This window comes from Podarcis raffonei, chromosome 9, assembly GCF_027172205.1.
Source record: "Podarcis raffonei isolate rPodRaf1 chromosome 9, rPodRaf1.pri, whole genome shotgun sequence".
NCBI classification, from domain to species: domain Eukaryota; kingdom Metazoa; phylum Chordata; class Lepidosauria; order Squamata; family Lacertidae; genus Podarcis; species Podarcis raffonei.
Window position 1 is genome coordinate 73,775,758 of NC_070610.1, and position 26,404 is coordinate 73,802,161.

Below are 26,404 nucleotides of genomic sequence, written 5' to 3' on the forward strand. Positions count from 1 at the left end.
CTAGTGAAACCTCAGATGATTGAGAAACTGGGAGCATGTGCTCAGAGAGCATAATGTTTGATTTACTTATGGATAAGGAGGATCCCAGTTTGAATTATACCAGCATCATAAATTCAGTAGTTAACCTTAGAAAATACCACTCTTTCTCTCAGACTGTCCCACCATCTGCAATATAGGGGTGATAATACTGACCTGCTTTGCAAATTCATTAAGATTTCAACAAACTAATATATAACAAGCTAATATAAATATTCAAAAAGCTTTGCATACTCTATAGAGTTCGGCATAAATTTTAAACAATGTCAGATTGTGGGCCCAGTCACTTTAGATTTTTTTAAAAAGGTAAATGATACCATAAATTTCACCCAGAAACTAACTGGCAATTAATGAAACTCCTTTAAAGCAAGTATAAATACAGGCTCTGTGACCTGCACCTGGGCAACCAAATTCTAAAACACCTTGAAATCTCTGCTCTTCAGTGGCAACACAGCAAAGAACACTACAGTGATCCAATCTGAAATGAACAGAGCACAGAAAACAGTGACTAGTGTCCAGCATTTCCTAGGAGAATTGCAGGAAGTTTTCCAGCCAAAGCTAGGAAAAAGGATTCTCATCCATATATGCCAACTGCGCTTCCAGAAGTACTGCCAACCAGCTGACCTGATTCTTGAGGAAGACAGTGATTCTGTCCAAAAAAAAAGGTCCACTTACTCCAATAAACCTGTCACCAACATCTTGATCTGTGGGCTAAAAAGCACCCTAATCACTGGACAATTTTGGACATTTTTCTACATAACCATTTTCCTGTATGAGTAACCATTGCAACAAGCTGAATCATGACATCTGGGCAGTACAGGTGAGGTATGATTGAGAGGTGGAAGATTATTTCTGTCCTTGACCTTGCTGCCAGCAAGGAAGCAAAATGAGCTGCCAACCGTATTTATTTAGATTGGAAATTTTCATTCCCCACCCTGCCAAGGGCAGAGAAAGACTTTGCATTTCCATCTTCTTAATGAACATTTACCAATCCTATTTTGTTATTCTTTCCTAATGGCTTTCTTAAGATGAATATAAATCTAATTCAAGAGTTGCAGAAAGGCACTGTCAGTGAGCAAACATTCATAACTATTAGACAAAATTAAATAATTGAAGTTCAGAATAACAACCCCTCCATTTCAAGAAGACATTCGAATTCCAATCCACAGCTGCAATCTGCACTGGTCCCATCATACTATATGGAAGAAGGATAATTCAATTCCATAAAATGTATTTTTTGGGGAGCACTTAGTTCCCAGAGGGTGATGCTTGGGGAGTGGTTTTAAGTCCTGTGAAGCCTTCAATGTAGAGTTCTCCAGGGCTCTATTTTATCCCCTGTGCTATTTAAAATCTACATGAAACCACTGGGTGGGGTCATCCAGAGTTTTGGAGTATACTGTTAGCAATATGCTGATGACACACAACTTTATTTCTCCTTTACATCTGCAAGTGAGGCAATGGATGTGCTGGACCAATGTCTTGCCTCGGTAATGGACTGGATAAGAGCCAACAAACTGAAGCTCAATCCAGGTAAGACTGAGGCACTGCTAGCAGTCAGTTCCTCAGACCGGATGGCTGGGAGGTTGCCTGATCTGTATAGGGTTACACTCCCTTTGAAGGAGCATGTACATAGCTTGGGGATACTCCTGGATCCGCTGCTGTCACTTGAAGCTCAGGTGGCACTGGTGGCTCAGAGTGCCTTCCATCAGCTTCGGCTGGTGGCCCAGCTATGCCCTATCTGGACAAGGATAGCCTAACTTTACCAGCATCTTCGTAACCACAACTCCCTCGTAGCTGCTGAGGTCCTCTCACAAATTCCACAAAACAAATTAGAGATCAGCTTGCAGTATCTCCAAATCTGGGAGAGTTGTGTACAGCTATTAACCAAATGAAAAACAACAAAGCCAGTGGACCTAATGGGATACCTGCGGAAGTCTTCAAAGTGGGTGGAATTGAACTTACACAAGAAGAAGAGTTTGGATTTGATATCCTGCTTTATCACTACCTGAAGGAGTCTCAAAGCGGCTAACATCCTCCTTTCCCTTCCTTCCCCACAACAAACACTCTGTGAGGTGAGTGGGGCTGAGAGACTTCAAAGAAATGTGACTAGCCCAAGGTCATCCAGCAGCTGTATGTGGAGGAGCGGAGACGCGAACCTGGTTCACCAGATTACGAGTCTACCGCTCTTAACCACTACACCACACTGGCTACACCACAACTTCACAAGCTCATCAAAGAAATCTGGGAAAGTGACAAACAACAAACTTTAAAAGGTAAAGGTAAAGGACCCCTGACAGTTAAGTCCAGTCGCAGACGACTCTGGGGTTGTGGCGCTCATCTCGCTTTACAGAACAAGGGAGTCGGCATTTGTCCACAGACAGTTTTTCCGGGTCATGTGGCGTGCTTGCGAACTGCTAGGGAGCCGGTGTACAGCTTCCGGGTCATGTGGCCAGCATGACTAAGCCACTTCTGGCGAACCAGAGCAGCGCACGGAAAAACCGTTTACCGTCTTGCCGGAGCGATACCTATTTATCTACTTGCACTTTTGGCGTGCTTGCGAACTGCTAGGTTGGCAGGAGCTGGGACCGCGCAACGTGAGCTCACTCGGGTGTGGGGATTCAAACCGCCAACCTTCTGATCGGCAAGGCCATGAGGCTCAGTGGTTTAGACCACAGTGCCACCCGTGTCCCTAGAGGTAAATTATCAATCTCTTTTAAAAAGGTGATAGAACAGAGTGCAAAAACTATCGAGGCATTTCTTTATTAGCTGCAGCCAGCAAAATTCTTGCAAGGATTTTAGCAAACTGTCTCCTAACTATATCCAAGAAGTCATATATCGAACAGATGAAAAGCTCTTTAACTTGAGTAGGCTGAAAGCAAAGAGTAAGGTGACCATAACCTCCATCATAGAGCTTTAATATGCTGATGACATAGTTTCTGAGCACTCAGAGGATATCCTTCAAACCATCCTAAATATCTTCACAGAAGCTTACAAAAAGCTCAACATCCAAAAAACCAAAGTGCTGCAACAACAAGCACAAAACAAACCCTCTGCAGAGCCACAAATCCAATTTAATGGTGTAACACTGGAAAATGTTGATCATTTTTCCTACCTGGGCAGTCATCTTTCCACAAGGGACAACACTGATGCTGAAATCCAGCATCACCTGAGCGCTGCAAGTGAAGCTTTCTCCCAACTGAAGTACAGAGTGTTTGAGGATCAGGACATTCACAGGGAAACCAAAATGGCTGTTTACAAAGCCACTGTACTACCAACTTTACTTGTGAAACATGGACCACTTATAAACACCATCTCCAACTCCCCGAAAGATTCCATCAACAGTGTCTCTGAAAAATTTTACATATCACTTGGGAAGACAGGCGAACTAATGTCAGTGTACTGGAAGAAGCAAAGATCACCAGTGTCAAAGCAATGATTCTTCAACATCAACTTGGTTGGACTGGTCATGTTGTGTGGATGCCTCATTATCATCTTCCCAAGCTTAAACTTAAAAATGGAAAGTGTATTGCTGGTGGTCAACAAAAGAGGTTTAAAGACTCTCAAGGCATATATTAAAAAATTTAGTGTAAACACCGACAACTGGTAAATACTGGCCTGCAAGTGTTCCAGTTGGAGAACAGCCTTTACCAAAGGTGTCATGGACTCTGAAGACACTCAAACTCAGAACGAAAAGGAGAAACGAGCTAAGAGGAAGGCACATTTGGCAAACCCTCACCATGATCAACTCCCACCCAGAAACCTATGTCCCCACTGTGGAAGTGTGTGTGGATCCAGAATTGGCCTCCACAGTCACCCAAAGACACACTGCTAAGACCTTGTTCATGGAAGACAATCTTACTTGGCTATGAGTAATCACCAAAGAAGAAAAGAAGAAGGAGTCTAACTTCTGTTGTTTATGCTCTGGTAACCTCTAGGTTGGATTATTGTAATATGTTATACGTAAGGCTGCCTCTGAAGATGGTTTAAAAGCTTCAGCTGGTGCAGAATTCTGCAGCCAGGTTGCTCACTGGGGCAAGATGGATTGAGCATCTTACATCCATCCTGCCCTGATTGAACTGGCTGCCAATTAGCTTCTGGGCCCAATTCAAAGTGTGGTTTTGACCTACAAAGCCTTAAATAGCTCAGGACCTCAACGGTCACCTCTCTCCACATAAACTAACCCAGACTTGTGCGTTCATTCTCTGAGAACCTTCTTCACGTGCCTCCTCCTCATGAGGTCCGGAGGGTGGCAACAGGAGAGTGGGTCTTTTCTGCAGTGGCTCCCCATTTGTGGAATGCTCTCCCCAGGGAAGTTTGTCTGGCGCCTTCATTATATACCTTTAGGTGCCAGGAGAAAACATTCCTCTTCAGGCAGGCTTTGGTTGATTAATAGTCCACAGACTTTAAAATATGTTTGTGGGGGATATTGGTTTGTTGTTTGTGTTCTAACAATTTATTTGTGCTTTTACTTTGTATTTTATTTTATGAACTGCCCTAACATCTTGTGATGAAGGGCAGTATATAAATCAAATCAAATAAATAAAGAGAGTTATTTCGTACTGGAAAGTAGTTTTCTAGCCTTTTTATGCATCTTCCTTTTTTTATTTGTACAGTGGTACCTTGGTTTACGAACTTAATCCGTTCCGTGGTTTACAAACTTAAGTCCGTTTTTAAACCAAAGCGTTCTTAAACCAATGAGTGCTTTCCCATAGCAGAGGACTCAATTTACGAATGGAACACACTCAACAGGAAGCGGAACATGTTCCGCTTGCAAGGCAAAGTTCACAAACCAAACACCTACTTCTAGGTTTGCAGCATTCTTAATACAAGTTGTTCATAAACTAAGCTGTTCTTAAAACAAGGTACCACTATACTGTGCAAGATTTCAGGAAAACTGGTTACAGTTTCTCGTCTTTATCTGGTGAAGAGCATATATTTTAATGTTCATTGATATTGCTCCTATTACTATCATTATTTTTCTTAATAATTCCCTGGTTCATGATTATTTGCAGAAATGTTTCCTTGCAATTATATCTGAATGGAGTCCACAGTATTTATCAATTGCTACAGATAAATATTTAAAGTATTATATCCTACAAAAGCGCATTTGACCTTCTTTCTCACCCTTTCATATTCTGGGCATGCCTTAGTCTCTTCTGCAGCAAATACTTTGTGCTTCTATAATTTGGATTATGATTATATTTCCATATCTATCTTGTACAAATGACAAAATGGTCTACAAAACGCAAATGCATGAGAGATAAAAAATAAGTGTCTCTTCACATAGGAGCAATAGTTACCAGAGCACTCATTTATTTCAAAATTACACAATAGGCAGCACTAGTGCTTCTGCAACTACTAATCAAAGTGTTTAGAGCGTGGCTGTGAAGAAGGGGGGTGGGGACATCTTATCTTTGGCATAAGCAATTGTGAAACAAATTGGCAGCAGGCATTTATTCTAATGATATCAAAAAGGGAAAGTGTTTCTCAGGGACAGTCCCCGGATTTGCAAATCTGTCCCCAGACAAATTCAGTCCCCGGAATGTCCCCGGATTTCATTAATTGTCCCCGGGAAATGTGACACCCTGCTCTCCTGGAGTAATATGCAGCTGGAGGGGTGGGAAGATAGTTTTTGCGCAGGCAGAGGCAGAGGTGGGTGGAGAATCGAAGAGTGCAAAAGAAGGGCTTTGCACCTTGCCCAGCAGAGAAACCGCGTGCCATGCGCCCCTCCTGGGCAACGGCGCACCGCCCGCCTGTGACTCCTGAGCCTCCCCCAATCTCCTGCCCCCTTCCCCCTTCGTCTTGAGAGATTGCAGGTGGACGGCCGTTGCCCAGGAGGGGTGCAAGGTACACGGTTTCTCTGCTGGGCAACGTGCAAAGCTCTTCTTTCGAACACTGTGAAACTCTCGAAACGAAGGGGGAAGGGGGCAGGAGATTGGGGGAGGCTCGGGAGTCATGGGTGGGTGGTGCGCAGTTCCCCAGGAGGGGCGCAAGGGGCGTGGTTTCTCTGCTGGGCAAGGTGCGGAGGGGTGAGATGACTTTGATCCCCTTGGCCAACTGGAGCGGTGGCAGAGCTGAGCAGTTGAGAGAGCGTGAACGAGAGCATGTCCCTGACGGCCGGTAACTGCAGAAGTCAAATTGGAGCAGGGAAGCCTTAAGTTATTTTAAGTTGAGGCTGCTTGAGTTGAGGTACCTCCATTGCAAGGGGGTTGGCCTAGATGCCCCTCAGAGGTCCTTTCCAAATCTGTGATTCCGTGAACATCCCACAGTCGTATTCTCAAACTCTGCTTCCAACTCCACCCCCCAGGTTTCTCTCTTCTCCGGACTTCTCAAGACAGCAAAACAGCTGAAGTATAGATGTAATTAGGGATAATAAAGCATGTAACTTTTTTTAAAAAAAGTGTCCCCAGATTTATTGAAAAAAATCTGGTAACCATATGTTAGTAAGCCACAAAAAACCTAGGAAAATTAATAGCAATATTATTATTTATATAGAACTACAATATACATGGGACTTCACATGTGAACAATGCACAAAAAATAGGCTTGAACCTCAAAGAGCTTGCAGCTTAAGTTTTCACAGATGTGGAGGCAAGGGGACAAAGTCCTCAAGAGGCAGCAGTCTCTCAAGGGCCATCCAAACTGTATCCTTTCACAGGGATGGTCCTGGTTGCTAATGTGGAATGGTAATGTGGAATGTGGAATGGTAGCTTCCAGTGAACATACAGATCTGGGACTGCTCTGCTTCTGACAGCAAGCTAGTGCCAAAGTACTGGCAAAGTTGAACCACAAGTTAGGCTACTATATAATACTCATTTATAATTCATTCTATTTTTTTATAAAAAATTATATATCGCTTGTCATAAAAAATATCAGAGTAGATTGCAATAGTTATACATAAAAGCATTCGATAAAAAATCGTTTAACTATTATAGAATAATGTATTTTTAATTGCCTGAATAAGCCTGTCAGAATATAAAGGTTTTCAGCAGACATCTGTTAAAAGTGTGGCCATTGACAGATGCAATCTCCCACCATTTTGTAACTTGAATGAACATGGAAAAGCCTTATCACAACATGTTTAAACAAAAGGTTTTTGTTAATTGAACACTTCTGATAACTATGGCAGCAAGCAAACAACTATGAATGATATTGAACTATTTAGACATGCAACCATCATTAACATTCATATCATGTACTGAAGGTTTTCTTCATCTTCTTTATGCTAAATTACTATCCACATTTTAGTATATGATTAGTTGTGACAAAGAAAACCTGACAACTCAAGGCCACCCATCATAATTCAGAACATTATTCTAACCGACTTGAAATTTTGCTCGCCCTCTCCCTTAGAATCAAAATGTTGGTGAAGCCTGAAAAATGTGCAATACTGTACAACTATTTCAGCTAAAGATATTATTTAACCTACCTTGCCTTTCTGTCTTGCATTCATGAGTTAACAATGCTCCCACCATACTATAAATACTGAAAATTATGTAAAGTATGACTAAACAAACAGAATAGCAGCTAATGCTGTGCTTACCTGTGTAACTAGTGGCTCCAACAGTCTCTCCACAGTAAGGGTCCTGATTTCCAAACTTTTGGGATCCCATTTTAATATGATAGGTGAAGTTGCAGAAGTCATGCTCCCTAGAGCAAGAAAACAATAAATCAGTCAATTATGATTCTAAACCTGTGTACATAGTTGCATATCACTAAGAACTTAAATTAAGACTCAAACTACAAAGGGGTTACATTTACTAATTATGTATAGGAATAACAACAACAGCAGCAGAGATGGTTTACATTCCCCATAAGAGTTATTTCTGATTTGAATCAGTAAGACAACATTTATACAAATGTGTTGTTGGGGTCTTTTTAGCCAAAGATTCTTTTTAAAAAATAAAATAAAAATCCTGTAAGACACTGAGAAGATGCTGTCTCCTAGTTTCCTAAAAGTCTGATGACAATGATGTTGCACTGCATGCTTTCGAATTGCTAGGTTGGTAGGAGCAGGGACCAAGAAATGGGAGCTCACCCCGTCGCAGGGATTCAAACTGCCGACCTTCCAATCAGCAAGCCCTAGGCTCTGTGGTTTAACCCACAGTGCCACTCACGTCCCATAAATAATAATAATAATAGATAGGACCAAAAAAATTCTGCCAGTTCTCTGCAGTCTTTTACCTAGCATAAAATCCTTTCTAAGTACTATAAAATGCTACATAGCTACCTCATATAAAGGATTATAAATATTAGAAAACAACTTTGCATACCCTAGGGGTGTGCTGTCTAACCTAAAGACAAACAACTAAAGAGGTTAATCAATTTGTATTCAACCAAATAATGAATCCTATTATGGATATCACAGTAATGTATGGAAACAGATACAACTAGAACTCAGTTACAAATAGGAAGGAGATGGGGGGAGCAGAGAGAAAGATGGGGAAAGAAGGAAACAAAAATATATTGTGGGATTGTTGAAGAGACAAGTAGATAACAGAAATGAAGGTAGAAATTTAGAGAAAAGAAAGGCAGCAAGCATCAAGAAACACATCAAGAAAACACACATTGCTTGTAAGCACCTCTCATTATTCACTGATAAGCAGTGCAACCCCCCCAAGAGATGACAGAGGGGGCCCAAGCTGTCTTTTAGCCACAGAAAAAAATTGGTGCAAGTCAAGCAGATAGTTCCAATGGATGTTTTGCACCACTAAACTTCATGGTTTTGACATACTTTTGTTACATACTTTTAAGTTTTATAACCTTTCAAATGATTTCTATACAGTGGTACCGCGGGTTAAGAATTTAATTCGTTCCGGAGGTCTGTTCTTAACCTGAAACTGTTCTTAACCTGAGGTACCACTTTAGCTAATGGGGCCTCCTCCTGCTGCTGCGCTGCCGGAGCACGATTTCTGTTCTCATCCTGAAGCAAAGTTCTTAACCCAAGGTACTATTTCTGGGTTAGTGGAGTCTGTAACCTGAAGCGTCTGTAACCTGAAGCGTCTGTAACCCGAGGTACCACTGTAATGTTAATAGAAGAACAGAAATAACACTGACCTGCAGACTTACTTTGGTGCAGGCACATGCCAAGAAACAAGTGACTGCCACACTTTAGCTTTAAATAATAAACCCACATGACACACATACACAGGGGCGGGGGTGGGGGCGGGATCACTGGCAACCAAGGACCAGTTTTGGTCAACCTGAAAACAGAAGGACTTAACAATAGTGTTTTTCAGATGTTACCATAAAGGTTATGTAGAAAATAGATAATTTGAGATTGCACAAGAGATAAAACCTAGCAACATAATGACAGTTTAGGAATAAAATAAAAAAGGGCAAGTGTGCAAAGCTGCAGTACACTAGCCCTGGGCAGGAATGACGTCTACAAATGGCATATGTGTCACACATAACTCACACTGACTTTGATAGCATTTTACTTCTACAGCTTGGACTACAAACTATTCTTAAATATAAAAATTATTAAATCGATGCCTGTGCAGTCATAGTTAAGATCTGTAGTTGTGTTTTTTCCACTACCCGGAACAAAGAGGGGGAACTTTAAACTACAGATTAAGCATATGGACTGGAAACATTTGCCCTGAAAAAAAGGAAATCCAGCATTTCTTCTCTTTTATCAAGAAGGATTCATACAACATGGTGGAGGAAGCAATGCTTACCAGTCTTGCTTGGGCTAGGCAGCCCAAAACACACTGAAAACTGCTTACATATGTATGCATGCATGTCATATGTTTTCAGTAGGAAAAACTAGTGAGAGACTGCAACAATCATGTTAGCTAGCTGCATCAGGTGTCCTAAAATATATAACAAAGCCCTTTGCCTGTAGAGAAAACAAACAAAATACACACACACACACATGAACACACTAATATTGGACTGTATAATCGATGTATTAAGATATGTAAAATAGATAAATAAATAAATAAATAGGGGGAGGCTTAATATTGGGAAATCTGGCAAGAGATGGAAAAGGAACTTGAGTACTGTAATTGTGCATTTGCGTGTCGAGGTCCCCAGGTCCACCCCAATAACTCACACATCACACAGAATTTTTTGTTTAAGGTTTTTGGCATAATTTTGGCCACAACTTTATTAAAATACAAATTTGTGAGTGTTTGCTTAGGCATTGGTTGCGACTATCTGCCCCCACCATGGGGGACAGACTGACATTCCGCACGATGCGAAAGTCAGAATAGGGGAATACACTTGGGGGTAATGCGGAGCAGGGAACCTGCCCTCACCCCAAATGCAACCAGGAGCTCATTGCTATGGCCCGAGCCCCCTTTACAGAGTGGACAAGCAATAGTTAGCCCCCAATTCCTTTAACGGAATCCCTTGCAGCAGCAGCATTAGAGGAGAGGGCACAGCCAATCCATGCCCCTCAACCAACCAAACCATAAACCAATGCCTAACTGCAACCTTACAAGTTGTGACAATTTGCTACGCACTAGGCAAAACCAAATGGCCCCAGCCAATCAGCCAGATGGACAAAATTCCTACCAGGCCCCCGCTCCAAAGCGGACGACCCCATGACAGGCATAGCAAGGTCAAAGCGAACAACCCTATTCTAGGGAGGGAGGGACGGGCAATCCGATGCACGGGCGAATAGAGGAAGCCCTAGCCTCGTGCAAGTAGTTTTAGTATTTCTGGCTGTCAATCAATAAATGGGAACATTAACTTCTTCCCAACAACAAGGGAAGCCCCAATCGCATCAGTGGCCAACGATCAGTTAGCCCGCCCCCAACTTTGGAGTGTCCTGGCAGCCCCCACCGCAACACGTGCTCTCCATGAAGGAGAACACGCTTTACTTACCAAAAAGGGGGGGAAATATTATATCCCTGATTTTCTAATAGCTTATTCTTCATTCACTCATTTTCATAATACTGTTCAACCAACTGAACTACTTCACAATCCAGAGGACAACACTTTTGAATAAATGCCTAAAGCTTTCTCCCTAGTGGTGTCAGAAAAGTACTCAAATGCTTTTGAAGAAATCGCCTGTGAAGTTCTTCATGCAATCCATTTGATATAGAAGGGGTCTATTACACTTCTGCAAATGCGCTCTCCATAATCCCTGAGAGTAAAAGGAATGCATATCACAACCAGCAATATTGGCTCTGCAGTTCAAGCATAGCTAGCAGAATGGATTCCAATAGAAGATTGAATTTCCTCCAGTAATTACAGTATCAGGCCCCATTAACTTGAATTTGGCCACTGCCTCTCATTCAGAAAGGCATCTAATCTTCATTCAAATGCAGAAAATGGTGTAGATCCACCTTACCTTCCTCTGCTGGACTCTATCCCAGTGCTAATATAGTCACTGTCACTGTAAAGAATTTATAATCCCAATACAATATTTAACTGAGCAGCTCCAGGATGAAGTAATAAATTTTTAGTTTTGTGAATTAACAGAATAATATATGTGATGAACACAGGGAAAAGAAAATCACGAAGAGATTCATTACTTTTACAGCAATTGCCCTCGCCTCACAAATGATCTTGAACCCTCAAGATTTCCAGGTACAGACAATTATAATGACATACATGACCTAATGAGCAAACCATGTTGGTTAAATAAATAAAATGCTCTGAAGCATCTGAAGAAGTATCTGGTATCTGAAGAAGTGTGCATGCACACGAAAGCTTATACCCAGAACAAACTTAGTTGGTCTCTAAGGTGCTACTTGACGTTTGGGGTTTTTTAATTTATTTCGACAGTGGTAGACCAACACGGCTACCTACAAGTATGAGCCCTAGAGGAAAAGGGAGCAATGCCTAATCTGATTCTCTCAGAGGACTTTGGAGTTCAAAACATGAAATCAAGAATGCATAGGGTGTGTTACCCACCTCTGTTAGATCACGCTAAACAATTCTGGACAGTCATTACTACTAAATTGAAAAAAATAATCTCCTTTGACTGCAGCTAACCTTCCCATTTAGATTGCAATTAATCCTTTAATTTCCTCAAAGAACAAGATAACTTGACATTAATTAGAATTTTACAAAATTTATGAGTAAACAGGTACTCATGATTTAATGAACACTTCGCTGCATAGGCAGCCATGCTATTGATGAGAAAGCAGCAAACAAATATCTTAAACAGAAACAGCCTTGTTTCTTTTAAACCAGTGTTCAGAATGGTGGAGTCATACTGAGAAAACCTATACAGTGGTACCTCTGGTTACATACTTAATTCATTCCAGAGGTCCGTTCTTAACCTGAAACCAATCTTCACCTGAGGTACCACTTTAGCTAATGGGGCCTCCTGCTGCCGCTGCGCCACTGCCATGCAATTTCTGTTCTCATCCTGAAGTGAAGTTCTTAACCCAAGGTACTACTTCCGGGTTAGCAGAGTCTGTAACCCGAAGTTTTTGTAACCTGAGGTGTTTGTAACCCGAGGTACCACTATATTCAATTTTTTCCTCATCAGTAAGCTTATTAGGTAACGTTGGACCAGTCACACTCTCAGGCTAACTTATTTCAGAAGGTTGTTGTGAGAATAAAATGGGATAAACTAATGGATGTCCTTCACCCCCTGAAAGAAATGTAGAAGTGAAAATATGATCCAATCACAATGGGGGGCACTCAACTGATGCAGAAATGTCTTAATGGACTGGCTGCTTAATGTGAAAACATTTTTAAAAGCTACCTTCCGCAACTTTTCCATGATAGTTGAGTCTTTTATATCTCCCTCACTACCACCCTTGAACCAAAAACAAACAAACAAACAAAACCCCAATCCTTTTAAAGAGATTCCAAGATCAAAACCTGATCCCTGCGAATGGTCACCAGGAGTGTTTTCTATTATTAGAAGGCAATGATAACCAGCTTAATAGTATATAGGAGAAGTGAGAAACAGTGACAGATGAAAAAACAAAATGGGACTCAGGTCTATCAGAGGATCTACATTCACAGGTTAGAAAACAGATGCACAGCATTTGGCCTGAATTTCTAACAATTTAGCAAATCCTATCACCAGTTGTAGCTTCCGCTTTTCTATATTGCACATACATGCTAACTCTTCTACTTAGATGAATGTTGTCCTAGGCATGCTACCCCACACAGGACACTACCTCTCCACTGTATACTGTTAGCAGTGAAATTTTTGAGGATCTCGCTCTTTCAGACTCTGTTTACAAGAGAACCAGTGTTTTCAGTCGATTTTTCATATCGATCTTGTCAAAAGGCCTGCAAAAGTAAAATCCGAAGGTGACCAAATATCTCAAGAGTAATAATGAACCTGTGCTGTTACGAGTTGTGAGTGGCCTGGAAGTGGATGCACTGAAGTTTGTTCTTTTTTGCCTCACAGGTAGGTAGGATAGAGGGGAAAACCTGTCTCACTCTAATAATACTGTTCCTTTGCCACTGAGCGTCTAAAAAAAATAAAAATGGGTGGTATTCAACAACTTCACTCAGACCCATTGAAATGAATGGACCTAACTTAGTCATGTTCATAAATTTCAATGGGACTACTCTAAGAAAAACTTAGTTGAATACACACCATATTCCCACTTTCAAAATTAAGTGTGGACTTAATTCCCTATCTCTAACTTTGGCCATAAATCACAGTCCATGTTTTTGGAGAGGGTAGGGAGACAGAGAAAACCAGAGTGTCACTAGCATTTTGAAATTGCTGCAGCTAGAAACCAGAGCACTTGCTGAGGGGAGCAGACATTGCATGCTAATGGTTAACATTCAACCAAAAAACCTAGAGCCATTCACTTAATGTCTTTAAAGTGGCCATGGGGAGACAATCACGGTCACTGCACAGTTGGTCTACTAAGCTTGGTAGGAGGAACTGGCAGGAGAGAATGAGGAAGTTTACTGCTACTTTCCTGCAATTCCTGTTTTATGGAGCAAATTGAGGACTTAATTTCACAGTGCAATAATTATCTATAAACCAATTTACAACCCAGGCGATAACAAACTCCACAAGCTGAAGGTCATACCCTTCTTAAATGGGACCTAGGCCAGCACAACTTTTTAAGGATCAGAGGTTTGGCGATGACAGGGAATTAGAGTCAGTGCCATATCATCTATCCCACAACATGTCAATTATCTCTGTCCCAGTGCTAGGAAAGAATGTAGAGTATAAGGACGAACTTGCACTTTGCCAAGACCTCTGGCCCTTCTGGCAAAATATTCAGCAAACTGGCTTGCCAAATGGCAAGCACAGTAAACCAAAACAGAAACTGTCATTGGTTGTAGCTTCTTGCCTATTCTACATAAGCCTCTTGGACGTAAAATTTTAAAAACTGTCACTGATCTGGTTCAGCTCTCTTAACTCTCTACCACCTGCAAGGCTAGCGCAGAGCACTATTGGAAGCCAATTCAGAAGATTAGACTGTCAGACTGTAAAGCAACCATTTCGTGTCAAAACTGGCAGATTCAGAGTTGTGAATGACAGCAAAAATGTTAATGGTATAAAGTCAGCTTGCTTAGGCAAATGTTTCCTAGATTTAATTAGTGCTTGACTATATAGACTCCCACTGTGACTACAAGCTTCAAACAATGTTCTGCAAATTCTAAAACTTCTGGAGGAGACATATGCATGTTAACAGAACCATCAAAGACATTATGAGATAGAGTAAAAGCAGCTTTCTTATAGTGCAGGCCAAAAACTTTCCTTCTAAAAAACTAACCAGAGATTTTAAAAAAACAAACAAAAAAACCTGACCAGAGCAACAGATGAGTTTTACTGGAAATATGCAAAGAGCAAACAGCCATACCAGGCAAGATATTATTGAGACTTAAACCCTGTTACACCAACAAAAAATATTCTAAATAAGTTGTCACCCCTCCTTAGTTACACAAAGGAGTTGAAAAAGCAAATTTACACCAACAGTGAGCTGCTATTGCTGAAACATCTCACACTCTGTTTACAACTAAATCAGCCTTGCATTAAAGTGTTTTATCATTCCCACATATTATTTACTCCAGTGTAGATGCCAGAAATGTCAACATAGCAACTCTTCCTCTTTTTAATAGGAACTGAACTTCAGATTGATTTTGGTGTCCTTGTACATTTACTGCACTCATAATTTCAGGCTACAAGAATCACTGCTACAAGCCCAGGCTATGCAACATTGTGCCAAAACACATCCAAGGTGATGAAGGTCTGCTAGCCCAAAAGTCCCTGAGAATCTGAACTTTCGCATTCCCAGTTACCTTTGTGACAGCCAAGCTTATGTACATACCCATATATGAATTAAGAGTTCTGTGAAGTGCTGGAATACAGTCTGCTGTGTGGTTCTCTTGCCTGGGGCGATCTCAATATTTCATTTTAATATCTGAGCCTTTTCAATTCAATACTGCAGTCTAGTTTTGCATTTTGTTAAAGTTCAATGAAATTAACAAAAGCAAAGCAAATATTCCCTTCTTCTGTCAGTCAAGGCAGACTAGCCCTATTACAAGAACTTATGGGTTTCTGTTCAGTTCCTTGCCATCTTGTCATTTCCCTGTGTATCATCTGATAAGACACTTGATCACTGCACTTGACTTTCACATCTGTAAACTACTGTAAATATTGAACTACCATGTCCAATGTGATATTACAAAGATAACTGCCTTACAAGGGAGACATGTGTAGAAAAGAATGAGAAGAAGATAAAAGTACCTGAATTTAAATGCTTACTAAATTGACATCCCGCACCCACCCCCTGCTCCTCAAAAAAATTGCTTGTTTTTGTTCCCAGCATTAAGGCCCAGAGTTCTCAGGGCAATCTTTATGGTGAGAAAGAGAAGCCTAGGCAGCCACATTTTATCCTCAGACCTGAGGTTCCCTACCCTGAGGTTCCCATCCTGGTTATTTTCTGGATATCTTAACTGGCAGCCATACTACAAAAGTACTCCTTCACTAAATAAGTTTCCATGTAAGTGCCAAGGAGGAAATATTGTTTGCTGCAGTGGTTTCACTTATAGAAATTGACACATTAATTACCCCAAGCTTCCCCCCACTGCCTCCCCCTGCTCCAAATCCAATTGAATAAGGATCAGCCAACTTGCACAGAGGCCTCACTCCATTCTATACATTTGAAATTCTTCTCCTCCCTTCCTTTCCTCGGCCTCCAATACCTTGCACATATCCCAAAAACCTGCAACAATCATTTCCATAGCAACAGTTAAAGCAGACTATACTCTGTAGTTCATGTATCTTCACATTATGTTCTTTAATCCATTCTTTAACTTGCTTATAGTAGATTTCCATTCTGTGCTGGTTTGCAAGTTCTAAAACTAACATAAAAGCCTAGGAAAATACTACTATTTTCCGTAAGATAGAAGCATTCTTTGGCACCAAGCATTATTTTGAAAACTGACCTGAAAACCTTGCTCCTAAACTCATATATGTGACAACCAACTATGATTATTCATTATGTGGGAACAAATCAGCACATGCTCAGACACACCGTCCTCTCAAAACAGTATGGAAGTACAGGAAAATATGTCCCAACTATTACATCATTGTGAAAGTCCTGGCACCGAGCCCAGGCTTAATTTAAATCCTAGACACATGCTTTTGCAGGAAGAATCAGCCAACATTATTAAATGCACAGGCCCACTGTATGTATCTGATGAAATATACTTTGGCATGGACCATCATGGCACAGATGCTGCAGGCAGTAGGTGTTTGCTGGAGCAGGAACAGGAGGACCTATAGATGCAGGTATGATATAGTCAGGACTGCACTTTTCCCTAAATCCTGACTCAGTAGACAAAATGCAGAACCCTCCAAAGCATAGAGCACATGTACAGTGTGAGCGCCATGTGTAGCACAGCACACATTAGTCTTAATATTTTTAAAAATATTGACTTATGCCACACTTGTCCCCAAAAAAGTTGGCCACTCATACTCTATGGCCTGAGATTTCACATCCAAAAGTTAGAACAGTACAGTATGTTAGTTTCCAAGGAAGCAGACCACTCAACTGCACACTACCGAACTATTCTTCTGGAATTTATTATTTATTTTTAGGAGTATTAATTAGGAGTATTAATAAGAAGCTAGCAATTTTTTCCTGCAAGTAAATTGCACTAAATGTACAGAAACTAATTTTCAATTTCCCCCCTCATATTTTGTTTTCTGCTTGTCATTCACATGGCATAATCAAGGCAGCATTACTTCATTCCCGTAATGCTGTCTAGACTGTAACAATGTTCTTTGAAATAAGTAAACAAATAGTTGCTAAGCTCTCGGCTTCAAGCGCTATGGAAAATGTGCTGACCGCAATAAATACGGGACAAGTTTAGTATAATGAGGGTCCAGTTGGCAGAATTTGCAGGACAACAGCAGCAGATTTCACTACAGTGAGGCTAATCCTATAGTCACAGCCAAATTAATACAGGCAGATGAACAGATCAGCAATACACATATCACTGGCAAACAGAAGTTATAGGACACACAAAAAATGAGATTAGAGACATTACAGGTTTATGCACTAATAGATAGATAGATTTTTTTCCCTACCAAAGAAAAATAAGCAAAGAAACATTAAGAACTCTGAATATATACACCTATGCCAGGGGTGGAGACTTTGGTAATTTTTGGTAATATGGCGCCCTGACAAAGGCCAAATATTGGCACCCCCAAATGAATCTTCTCGATTATATAGCTTCTTGATTTTGCATCCCTTCCGCTCGGTGCCCCGTGCAGGGGAACTGCTCACAAACATAAGAGCAAAACAACTAGACAACAGAAAATCTCCCACAAATATACAATCCATAAACCACAAACAAATAAATGCCAAGTGAAACAATCAGGGGACCATCACAGAAATAATCAGCTAGTCTTACCCCATGCCCCAGGAGTCCTAAATGCATTTGTTTTAATGTACACGGATACACACACATCCAGCCAGTCAACAAGAGGTTTAGAATGATCTCTGAGACAACTCTTGTTGAGGCTGGTTGCCAGACACTGAACTTTTCTGGGGGCCAGTAGGCAGTTCAGATGAATGCTGCTTGTTCTACTCTAATGATGATGCTTCTGCAAATGTTGAAAGATTTGAAAACCCTTAACAATGATAATATAAGCAAATGAGTTATGCCTTCTTGTGATCAGATGAGGCACTTGGAGCTGCAGCTGGACCCGATCATGCTTTCTGAGGAGCAGGGAAAGGCTGTAGCCAAGAATAAAACTAGCCCAGAAGAGTAAAAACTGAAAGTGCTTGCAAGGTTCTCAGGAAATCGTAGCAAAAATCATTTTCTTAGGAAACAGAAACTTATCATTTTGATTGGTTTGAAGGTTGACAGAAAGGCATGGAGGTTTTCCATATAGGTTGCTAGAGAGAGAGAGCAAATCAACACAGCTGGTTTTATTTGTCTAGCTATGGATATCTGCAACTACTTCAAAAAGCAGAAGACAGATATTGAGCCCCAGACAGATACTGCAGATACTTCATCAGACACTGTACAGGCAGGGCATGAGATTATCCCAACTGAAGTGATTGAGGCAGCTACCAGTACTGCACAACTTGAACAGGAAAAGCTGGACCTATCAGATGTGTTGGTTTCAGCTGCTTACACAATCCTGGAACCCAACAGAAAGTTATGAATCTAAGAACACTGTCATGCATGGTTTTCTAAATAATCTCATTGGTTAGCAGACTCTGCTGTTTTGAAAGGACCTGTATGTTGCTATTGCATTTTATCTTTGCTCAGGTTAAAGATACAGCTACATTCCCCTTTGTAACATTAGCTCAATGTCCCAAATGACTAAAACAAGATTAAGTACTAGATCACAAAATGTAGGAGTAGATAAAACGAAGATTAAGTTAATCCCTGATTTTAGCTTTCTGAGCAACAATTCCATCCTAGACACAAACACACTTGTCTTAGTAGAAAGAAACCAGAAAATGGTTTTAATTACTTAGGGTTGCCATATTTCGAGAAGTGAGAATCCGGAGTTGTTGAGCTTTTTTAAAGGAAATTCACCAAAATGGGTTGCCACACATCCAGATTTCCACCCAGACACTGTTTACAATGGCTGAATCCCAGCAATATCCGGGAAATTCCAGGCGTATGGCAACCCTAAATTCCTTATCTTCTGTTTTGTTTCATAGGAAAAAGCAAATTAAAACCAAGAGGGATTTACACAACCCAAGAATGTAAAACATTCTTTTAAAGATCTATATGTTGTATACCTTTCATTAAGTCATTCCAAGAAGTATTGACAATTTCATATTCATCTATTCCCAGACATTTAATGCAAACGAACAGAAAACCCATATTTGCACAAGCCCGTTTGAGTGGACACTCAAAAGTTCTGACAACATTCTACAGATACAAGGAAAGCTCACAGAAACACACAATAAATCTCTGTACTAAAACATAAAATAACTAGACAAAGCCTAACTGGTCTCACAAAAGTAAGTGTGTATAATCCAGTGTGCAAGAACTACTCAACTATTTTACATATCAAGAGAGGGAGAAGGAAGTAACCAAGTTATGAAAAAGGAGGGTTTAGGTAATGCCCCAGCTCTTAAGTGTTCTTAAATTCATGAAAGGTGTAAGAATTTATGAGCATGGCTAAAATCAATAAATAAAGTTTACCATTCTGAAAGAGAATGTGAAGTGGATGCACTATATCTAGGGTGAATGCAAGATTCCAACTTCACATTCTCGTGGAACATCGAAGAGGCAGCCAACAGGCTAAGATCATTATTAATGGTAACATTACAGAAGACTGTGTAATAAGAAAAGGGACAAGGCAAGGGTGACCGCTATCCCCGCTAATATTCATTCTGGTAATGGAAATGTGGGGGGGGGGGAGAAGAGAGGACAAAAATATAAAATAAATAACATTAGGAGAGAAAGCATTCAAACTAAAGGTGTTCGCCGATGATCTCATCATTACGACAGAGAACGCAAAATAAGTTTATTAAAGGTATTAGAAACAATTAAGGATTATTTTGGGCAGGTGGTGGGGTTCAAACTAAACAGTTCTAAAACAAAGCTCCTGGTTAAGAATCTAACAGCACAGGAGAGAGCTGATTTAGAAAGAGCTTCAAACTTGATAATTTGTAAAAAGGCAAAATATTTGGGAATATGGATCTCAGTGAAAAATATCAACCTATTTCAAGATAATTACATTTAAGACCTGGACGGAGATTAAAAGAAATCTGGAGCAGATTGAAACTATCTTTTTGGGGGGAATATCCACCATCAAAATTAATGCTTTACCGAAAATACTTTTCCTATTTCAGACAATTCCCGTGATCGGGGGAGCAGGCTGCCTCAAAGATTGGCAACGAGATATATCTGGCAGGGGAGAAAGCCCAGGATTAAGCATAAATTATTAATTGATCTCAAAGAAAGAGGGGGATTTCCCCTGCCAGATCTGAAACTCTGCTACGAGGCAGCCTGCCTATCCTAGATCAGGGAGTGGTGTATATTACAAAATACAGACCTCTTTGATCTGGAAGGGCATGACAACCGTTACGGTAAAATCAGTAATGGTTAAATGAGTTCAATATTTTGGTTACATCCCCCCTATGGATGCTTGTGGAAAGCAATGGAAGGTAGATATGAAGTTCACCGCATGTTATGCCTTGAAAGAAAATTTTATGAAGATGTGATTCCGCTGGTACCTAACACCATTAAAATTATCTAAGATGTATAAAAACAATTCAAGTAAATGTTGGAGATGTGGGGAAGTGGAAGGGTCAGTGCTACAAAAGTGGTGGACCTGTAACAAAATAAAGGAATTTTGGGGTTTAATTTATAACGAGCTCAAAAGGATGTTCAAGATCTCCTTTATATTAAAAAAAACCGGAAGCCTTCCTCCTGGGGATATTAGGCACAGATATACGTACATAAAAAAAGTGAGGGGAATATTATTGTATGCCATGGTAGCTGCAAGAATATTAATCACTACAAATTGGAAAGGGGGGAAAACCCTGACTAAACTGGAGTGGCAAACTGTTAGAATACACCAAGTTGGCAAAAATGACATGCAAACTGAGAGGTCATAGTGAACAGACATTTATTAAAGAATGGGACATGTACAAAAAATACCTTAAGGAACATTGTAATAACATGATGTCAATGGCAGGCCTTGAATGACTTATGCGATGTGGATACTTATAGGAGAATAAGTCTTTAATGGAAATTAATAAAGGAAAATGGATGGTGCGTTAGAAAAAATAAGTGGTAGATGCATGATGGATTGAGGGGAAGTTGTTATAGTTGTAAGAATTTGTTGTGATTTGATGTAACATTTATTACTGTTTTCTTTCTGGATGAATTTCTGTTCGTTGTTTTTCATTAACTTCAATAAAGCATTAATGAAAAGGAAAGTTTATTCTGTCAACAAGTTCAATTTGCAAACCTATAAATTTACAGCTTGTGTTTCATATAGGAAGTCATATTGTGGATTATGTGGATTTTCTGTAGCTAGGCTAATCACACACAATTCCTCTCTATAGCTGCAAAATTGCCGTAGGCTACCATAGCAACTAAGTCTTGTCTTAGTAAGAAAAAAAATGGGGAGGGGGACTAGCTGGGAGGTAGGGATTTTATTCCAGTTGTATTACATTTCACACTTCCATGCATTAGATTTAAAAAGTTGTTTTGACTGCTTTACCTGTTTTTCCCCTCTGCTGTATTGTTAGCCAATCTATCTCCTTTTCAGAGATGCTCACTTCCTATTTTTGGCAATGATTTGTCGTCCAAGGACTCCCCTAAGGCTAACCATTTCCCAAAGAAACAATTCCCTTTGTGCTGCCAAGCCCCCTAAAATGCATTCTAAGGCAAACAGTTTGTCCTGGGCACGGGGCCATCCTGCTAGGCTTTGTGAAGGGTTTACAGCAGGCAAATTAAAACAGCCTAGAATGCAGCCAAAACACACCTGAGGCTGTGCAATGTAGAGGAAATCAACAACAGTGGACACTGGCCAAGCTCCCTTTCAGGAAAGCTGATTGCCATCACTGAATCTCTGATAAATTTTCTAGGAATACAGCTTCAAAAAATATCCTGAACTGCTCCCATTATCTGCAAACTCCTAGTAGATCCACCTCCATTGACTTTTCTGTTATTTGCTTTTGCCATGCAACACTCAGTCCACAAAGGATACCTACAGTGTCTTACAAAATTTAAAGCACTCATACATTTAAAAAAATCCTAATAACAGTATTAATAAAAAATACTAATTAAATACTAATTAAAATACCCCTCCTTTACTCTCCTCCCACAGATCTATGATGTGAGAGCTATATATCAACATTAAGATTTTAAAACAAACCATCCCGAATGAGTGATGGAAGACCTCTTTTTTAAAGAAGGTATTTCTTAGTCTGAGGAAACTAATCTGGGAACCAGCTAAGTATACCTCACTGAGGAGAGAGTTCTAAATCAAGAGTGTTACCACTAGCAAGCCAAAAATATGACTGCTTTTGTCTATAGCTCTATGAGAGAAACATCAACCCCACCACTCATTGCTTGTGAATACCTGCCTTTACAGTATTGGTAATCAGAGGATAAATATGGGTGAATTAAATATACAATATAAAAAGTGAAGAAGCAGGAATCAAAGTCTCTTTCCTGAAACAAACTGCTAAATACGGTAGTTTCATCTGATGGAGCAGCAAGGCATAAACATCTCTTTGCACATGATTAGTCTTGACTCCAGTGGAATTTCTCAAGCATAAGCACCTTCTGAAGTGCTTTAATGGATTAGACAGGTTCTCAGCATCTTTTAGTTCAGAACTCAAGCATTAGGATTCTGCACACAAAAGTAATAAAGAGGATATTCAAAGATAGCAATGTGCATTTATACCAGTGGCCAGAATTGTGGAAACCTTTTGGGAAAAGTGTATTTCCGAGGTTTAATGGCTCATAACACCACTTTTTGGGGAGTAATACCATAAAATTATATATCAGTGGAAATGTATGTGAGGAACACTTCCACTATTATTGGTAACAGGCCACCAATAATACTGAAGAAGGGGATAGGGGTTAAAACATTATTCCAAGTGATCAGGATTATTCAATGACTAGCTAGAGCATCTACAAACATGTTCATAGATAGAAAACTCTAAAGTCTAAAGAACATAGCCACAGAATAGACAAAGCAGGTTACATCCTTGCATGTTTAAATATTATTGGTGTATCTTTGTACATTTTTAACTTTAAGCCCCATTCCCAGCAAAATCAGTAATTTTACAATCCTATACTAGGTTACCTGTAAATAAGTCTCATTGTATTTAGGGGGACCAACTTCTGAGCAGAATGTACATGATTGTGTTATTAGGCACTAAAGTAGATAAAAAATCTCATCACCTGTATATCACCTATATTCCTTCTGAAGCAATTACTTAGATTTTTGTTACATTTATGTTAAATATCAGGTCCCTTTCACACATTTGCAAGAATGGCATTACTCCAATTAAAAGAGAAATTATAATACTAAAGGATGTTTAGTATTATAATGCTCAGAAGGATGTTTTATTCAAACAGTGATATCGAATGAGAACTATAACTTATTCTACCTATTGGGTTCTATGTGCATCAGCTTTGAAGATGTTTTTCCATAACTTTTCGCCTCTTCTTTAGTACAAAAGATTTCATTCAAAGATTAACATAAAAGACTGGCATTTTGCATAGGAAAGTATTTCAAAGCATTTCAGACTTCATTTTTTTTTTATCTAAAACTTAAAGGAAATAAAATATGAATGGGAGAGGGGTAGGGAGAAGAGTTCTTTCTTTCTTTATAAAGTCAGATTTAATTCATATGTATTCTGCAAGCCCAAATCAATTGAAACTTGACAAGAGTTGGTTTCTCATAGAAGCTGCTAGTACCATACCCTCCAAATGTCCCGGTTTTCCAGGCATAGTCCTGGAATTACAAAAGCCATCCTGGCTTCTGATATGATCCTGAAATATCCCTATTTTCCTTGCCGGTGCTACCGCTGCCGAGCTTGGGAAGGAGGATGACCTGGTGCCTGTCTTGAGTGGCGGCAAGGGAGCATCCCAGGGCCTCTCTATGGTTGCTGCTGCAACCCATGTGGTGTGCTGGCTTGGAGAGGCTGGCAGAGGACAGGGCTAGCCTGGAGAGAAAGAATGGGGGAATAGCCTTAAGAGAGAATATTATGAAAATGATATACAGGTGGTACATGACCCCAGTCAAGCTTGCAAAAATCTACCATTTGCCCGACAATAAATGTTGGAAATGTAAGGAAAATGAAGGTACATTCTTTCACCTTTGGGGGACGTGCCCCAGGATTAAGGCTTTCTGGGAAATGATATATAATGAATTGAAAAAGGTATTTAAATATACCTTCTTGAAGAAACCAGAGGCCTTTCTCTTGGGCATGGCCGGCCAAGTGGTGCCAAAGAAAGATAGAACTTTTTTCATGTATGCTACAACAGCAGCAAGAATACTCATCGCAAAGTATTGGAAGACGCAAGACCTACCCACTCTGGAAGAATGGCAGATGAAACTGATTGACTGTATGGGACTGGCAGAAATGACGAGCAGAATCCGTGACCAGGGAGAAGAGTCGGCAGAAGAAGATTGGAAAAAATTTAAGGACTACTTACAGAAATATTGTAAAATTAAGGAAAGCTGAATGGTGTTGGATTGAAATTGAGTGGTTTCTAGCTATAATGATATAAAGGAACATGGATGGGGAAAAAAGGGTTTGAAAAATAAGGCGATATTATAAGCTGTAACGCTTTAAGTTAAGGATTTGCTGAACAAATAATCTTAAATGGAATACAAGAAGGGGAGGTATGAGGAGGTCAGAGAAATTTGTTATTGAAAAGTATGCTTTATGAACTATATGTGTTTTTTTAATCTCTTTGTTTTTTTGTTTGTATAAAAAATTGGAAAATTTAATAAATATCTTTTAAAAAAAGAGAGAGAGAGAGAGAATGAATGGGGGAGCAGAGTGGACTGCAAGGAATCTCAATTTTTAAACAAAATGCTTTGTATGTCCACGCCTAATTACTGGTGTGGGTTTTCTTTTTGTAAATCTACGAAGGAATGAAATAAAATTGGGATTAAGGGATTTATTCAAGATGGTGAAGTGCAAGTGAGCTGTGTCTCATTGGGGTAGTAGTGGTAGCGCTTGCCCTTCTTATGATAGGAAATGCTTGGGGGGGGGAATTGTGGAGTCAAAGAGAATCAGGGGGTTTTGGGGGGGGAGTGAAAAATGTCCTTATATTCATCTGAGGGAAGTTGAAGGGTACGTAGTACCATCATACTCAAATGCAGTTGTGACTGTGGAGTGGGGAATCCCTATCTGGAACACCTCGATACTCATCAAGGGATCTAGGTGGGGAGACCAATCCAGGAATTTTTCCTCCAAGGCACTACTACCATTATTATATGGCAGGAAGCAGACTTGGACCTTACAAGGGTTGCCTGAGCATTTTGCCCACTGTTTATATTTATATCAAAAAACACAAAATGGCAAATTATAACAACATACACTTATTTTTTGAACAACAACTAATCTTCAAGGATTTGATTCTGTTCTTTTCTATTATCCATTTGCTCTTTTCTATGATCTCCATTACAAATTACTAAATAAACTAACAGCAGATGAGACAATAATCCTTGGTGTACAACGCTTCAATGATTTGTTGTTCTAAATGCACCATGGAAAAGGAATAACTTCAAGTCAAATTCAAACAGATACACTGGTATACATATACAGTTCTACAAGTTTCACTCCTTGGTAATTAGGCTGACATGCACTGTTCCAGTTCATGCTGCTGCTCTGAAATGTGATCTAATTACAACTGGCTGATTTAACAGAAGATAAGCAGATCACATGTCAAGCAAAAGTTATTAGCAAGGAATTAATTTGCTTCTTTCTTTAATTTGAAGTTTGATCCTATGTTCGCCTGATGCAAGGCAGAAAAATGTTTGGTGTGGTTGTCAAATACGAATACATGTTAATAACTCTAATAATATTCTATGACTTTTTCAGATTCACAACCGTCCATGTTATTAATAAAGAAAAAGCCTCCTAAGGATTAATGCAGGAAGACAGATACTGTAACAGTCCTCACATACTGAGTCTCTATACACTAATCTTCTTCTACTTTGGTGAACACTTGAAGCCGAGTAAGATTGTCTTCCATGAAAACAATCTTAATGGTGTGTCCATAAGTGACTAGGGAAGCCAATTCTGGATCCACACATCCTTCCACAGTGGGGACATGGGTTTCCAGGAGGAAGTTGATCACAGTGGGGGTTTGCCAAACATCCCTTCCTCTTAGTGCATTTCTCCTTTTCATCCTGAGTTTGTGCTTTTTCATAGTCCATGACACCTTTGGTAAGGGCTGTTCTCCAATTGGAGCACTCGTAGGCCAGTGTTCCCAGTTGTTGGTGCTTATACTACAT

At 40.0% G+C, this 26,404-nt stretch overlaps 1 protein-coding gene across 3 annotated transcripts in view; it reads right to left on the bottom strand.

The window, feature by feature from the left end:
• The window catches only part of CTNNA2 (catenin alpha 2), a 544,191-nt gene that overhangs the window by 481,285 nt on the left and 36,502 nt on the right, over positions 1–26,404 (bottom strand). For all 3 annotated transcript variants that reach the window (XM_053402026.1, XM_053402025.1, XM_053402027.1), the window contains exon 2: positions 7,580–7,686. In XM_053402026.1, coding sequence (XP_053258001.1) covers positions 7,580–7,681 — 102 coding nt within the window. In that variant the 5' untranslated portion in view covers positions 7,682–7,686. The remainder of the gene's footprint in view (positions 1–7,579; positions 7,687–26,404) is intronic.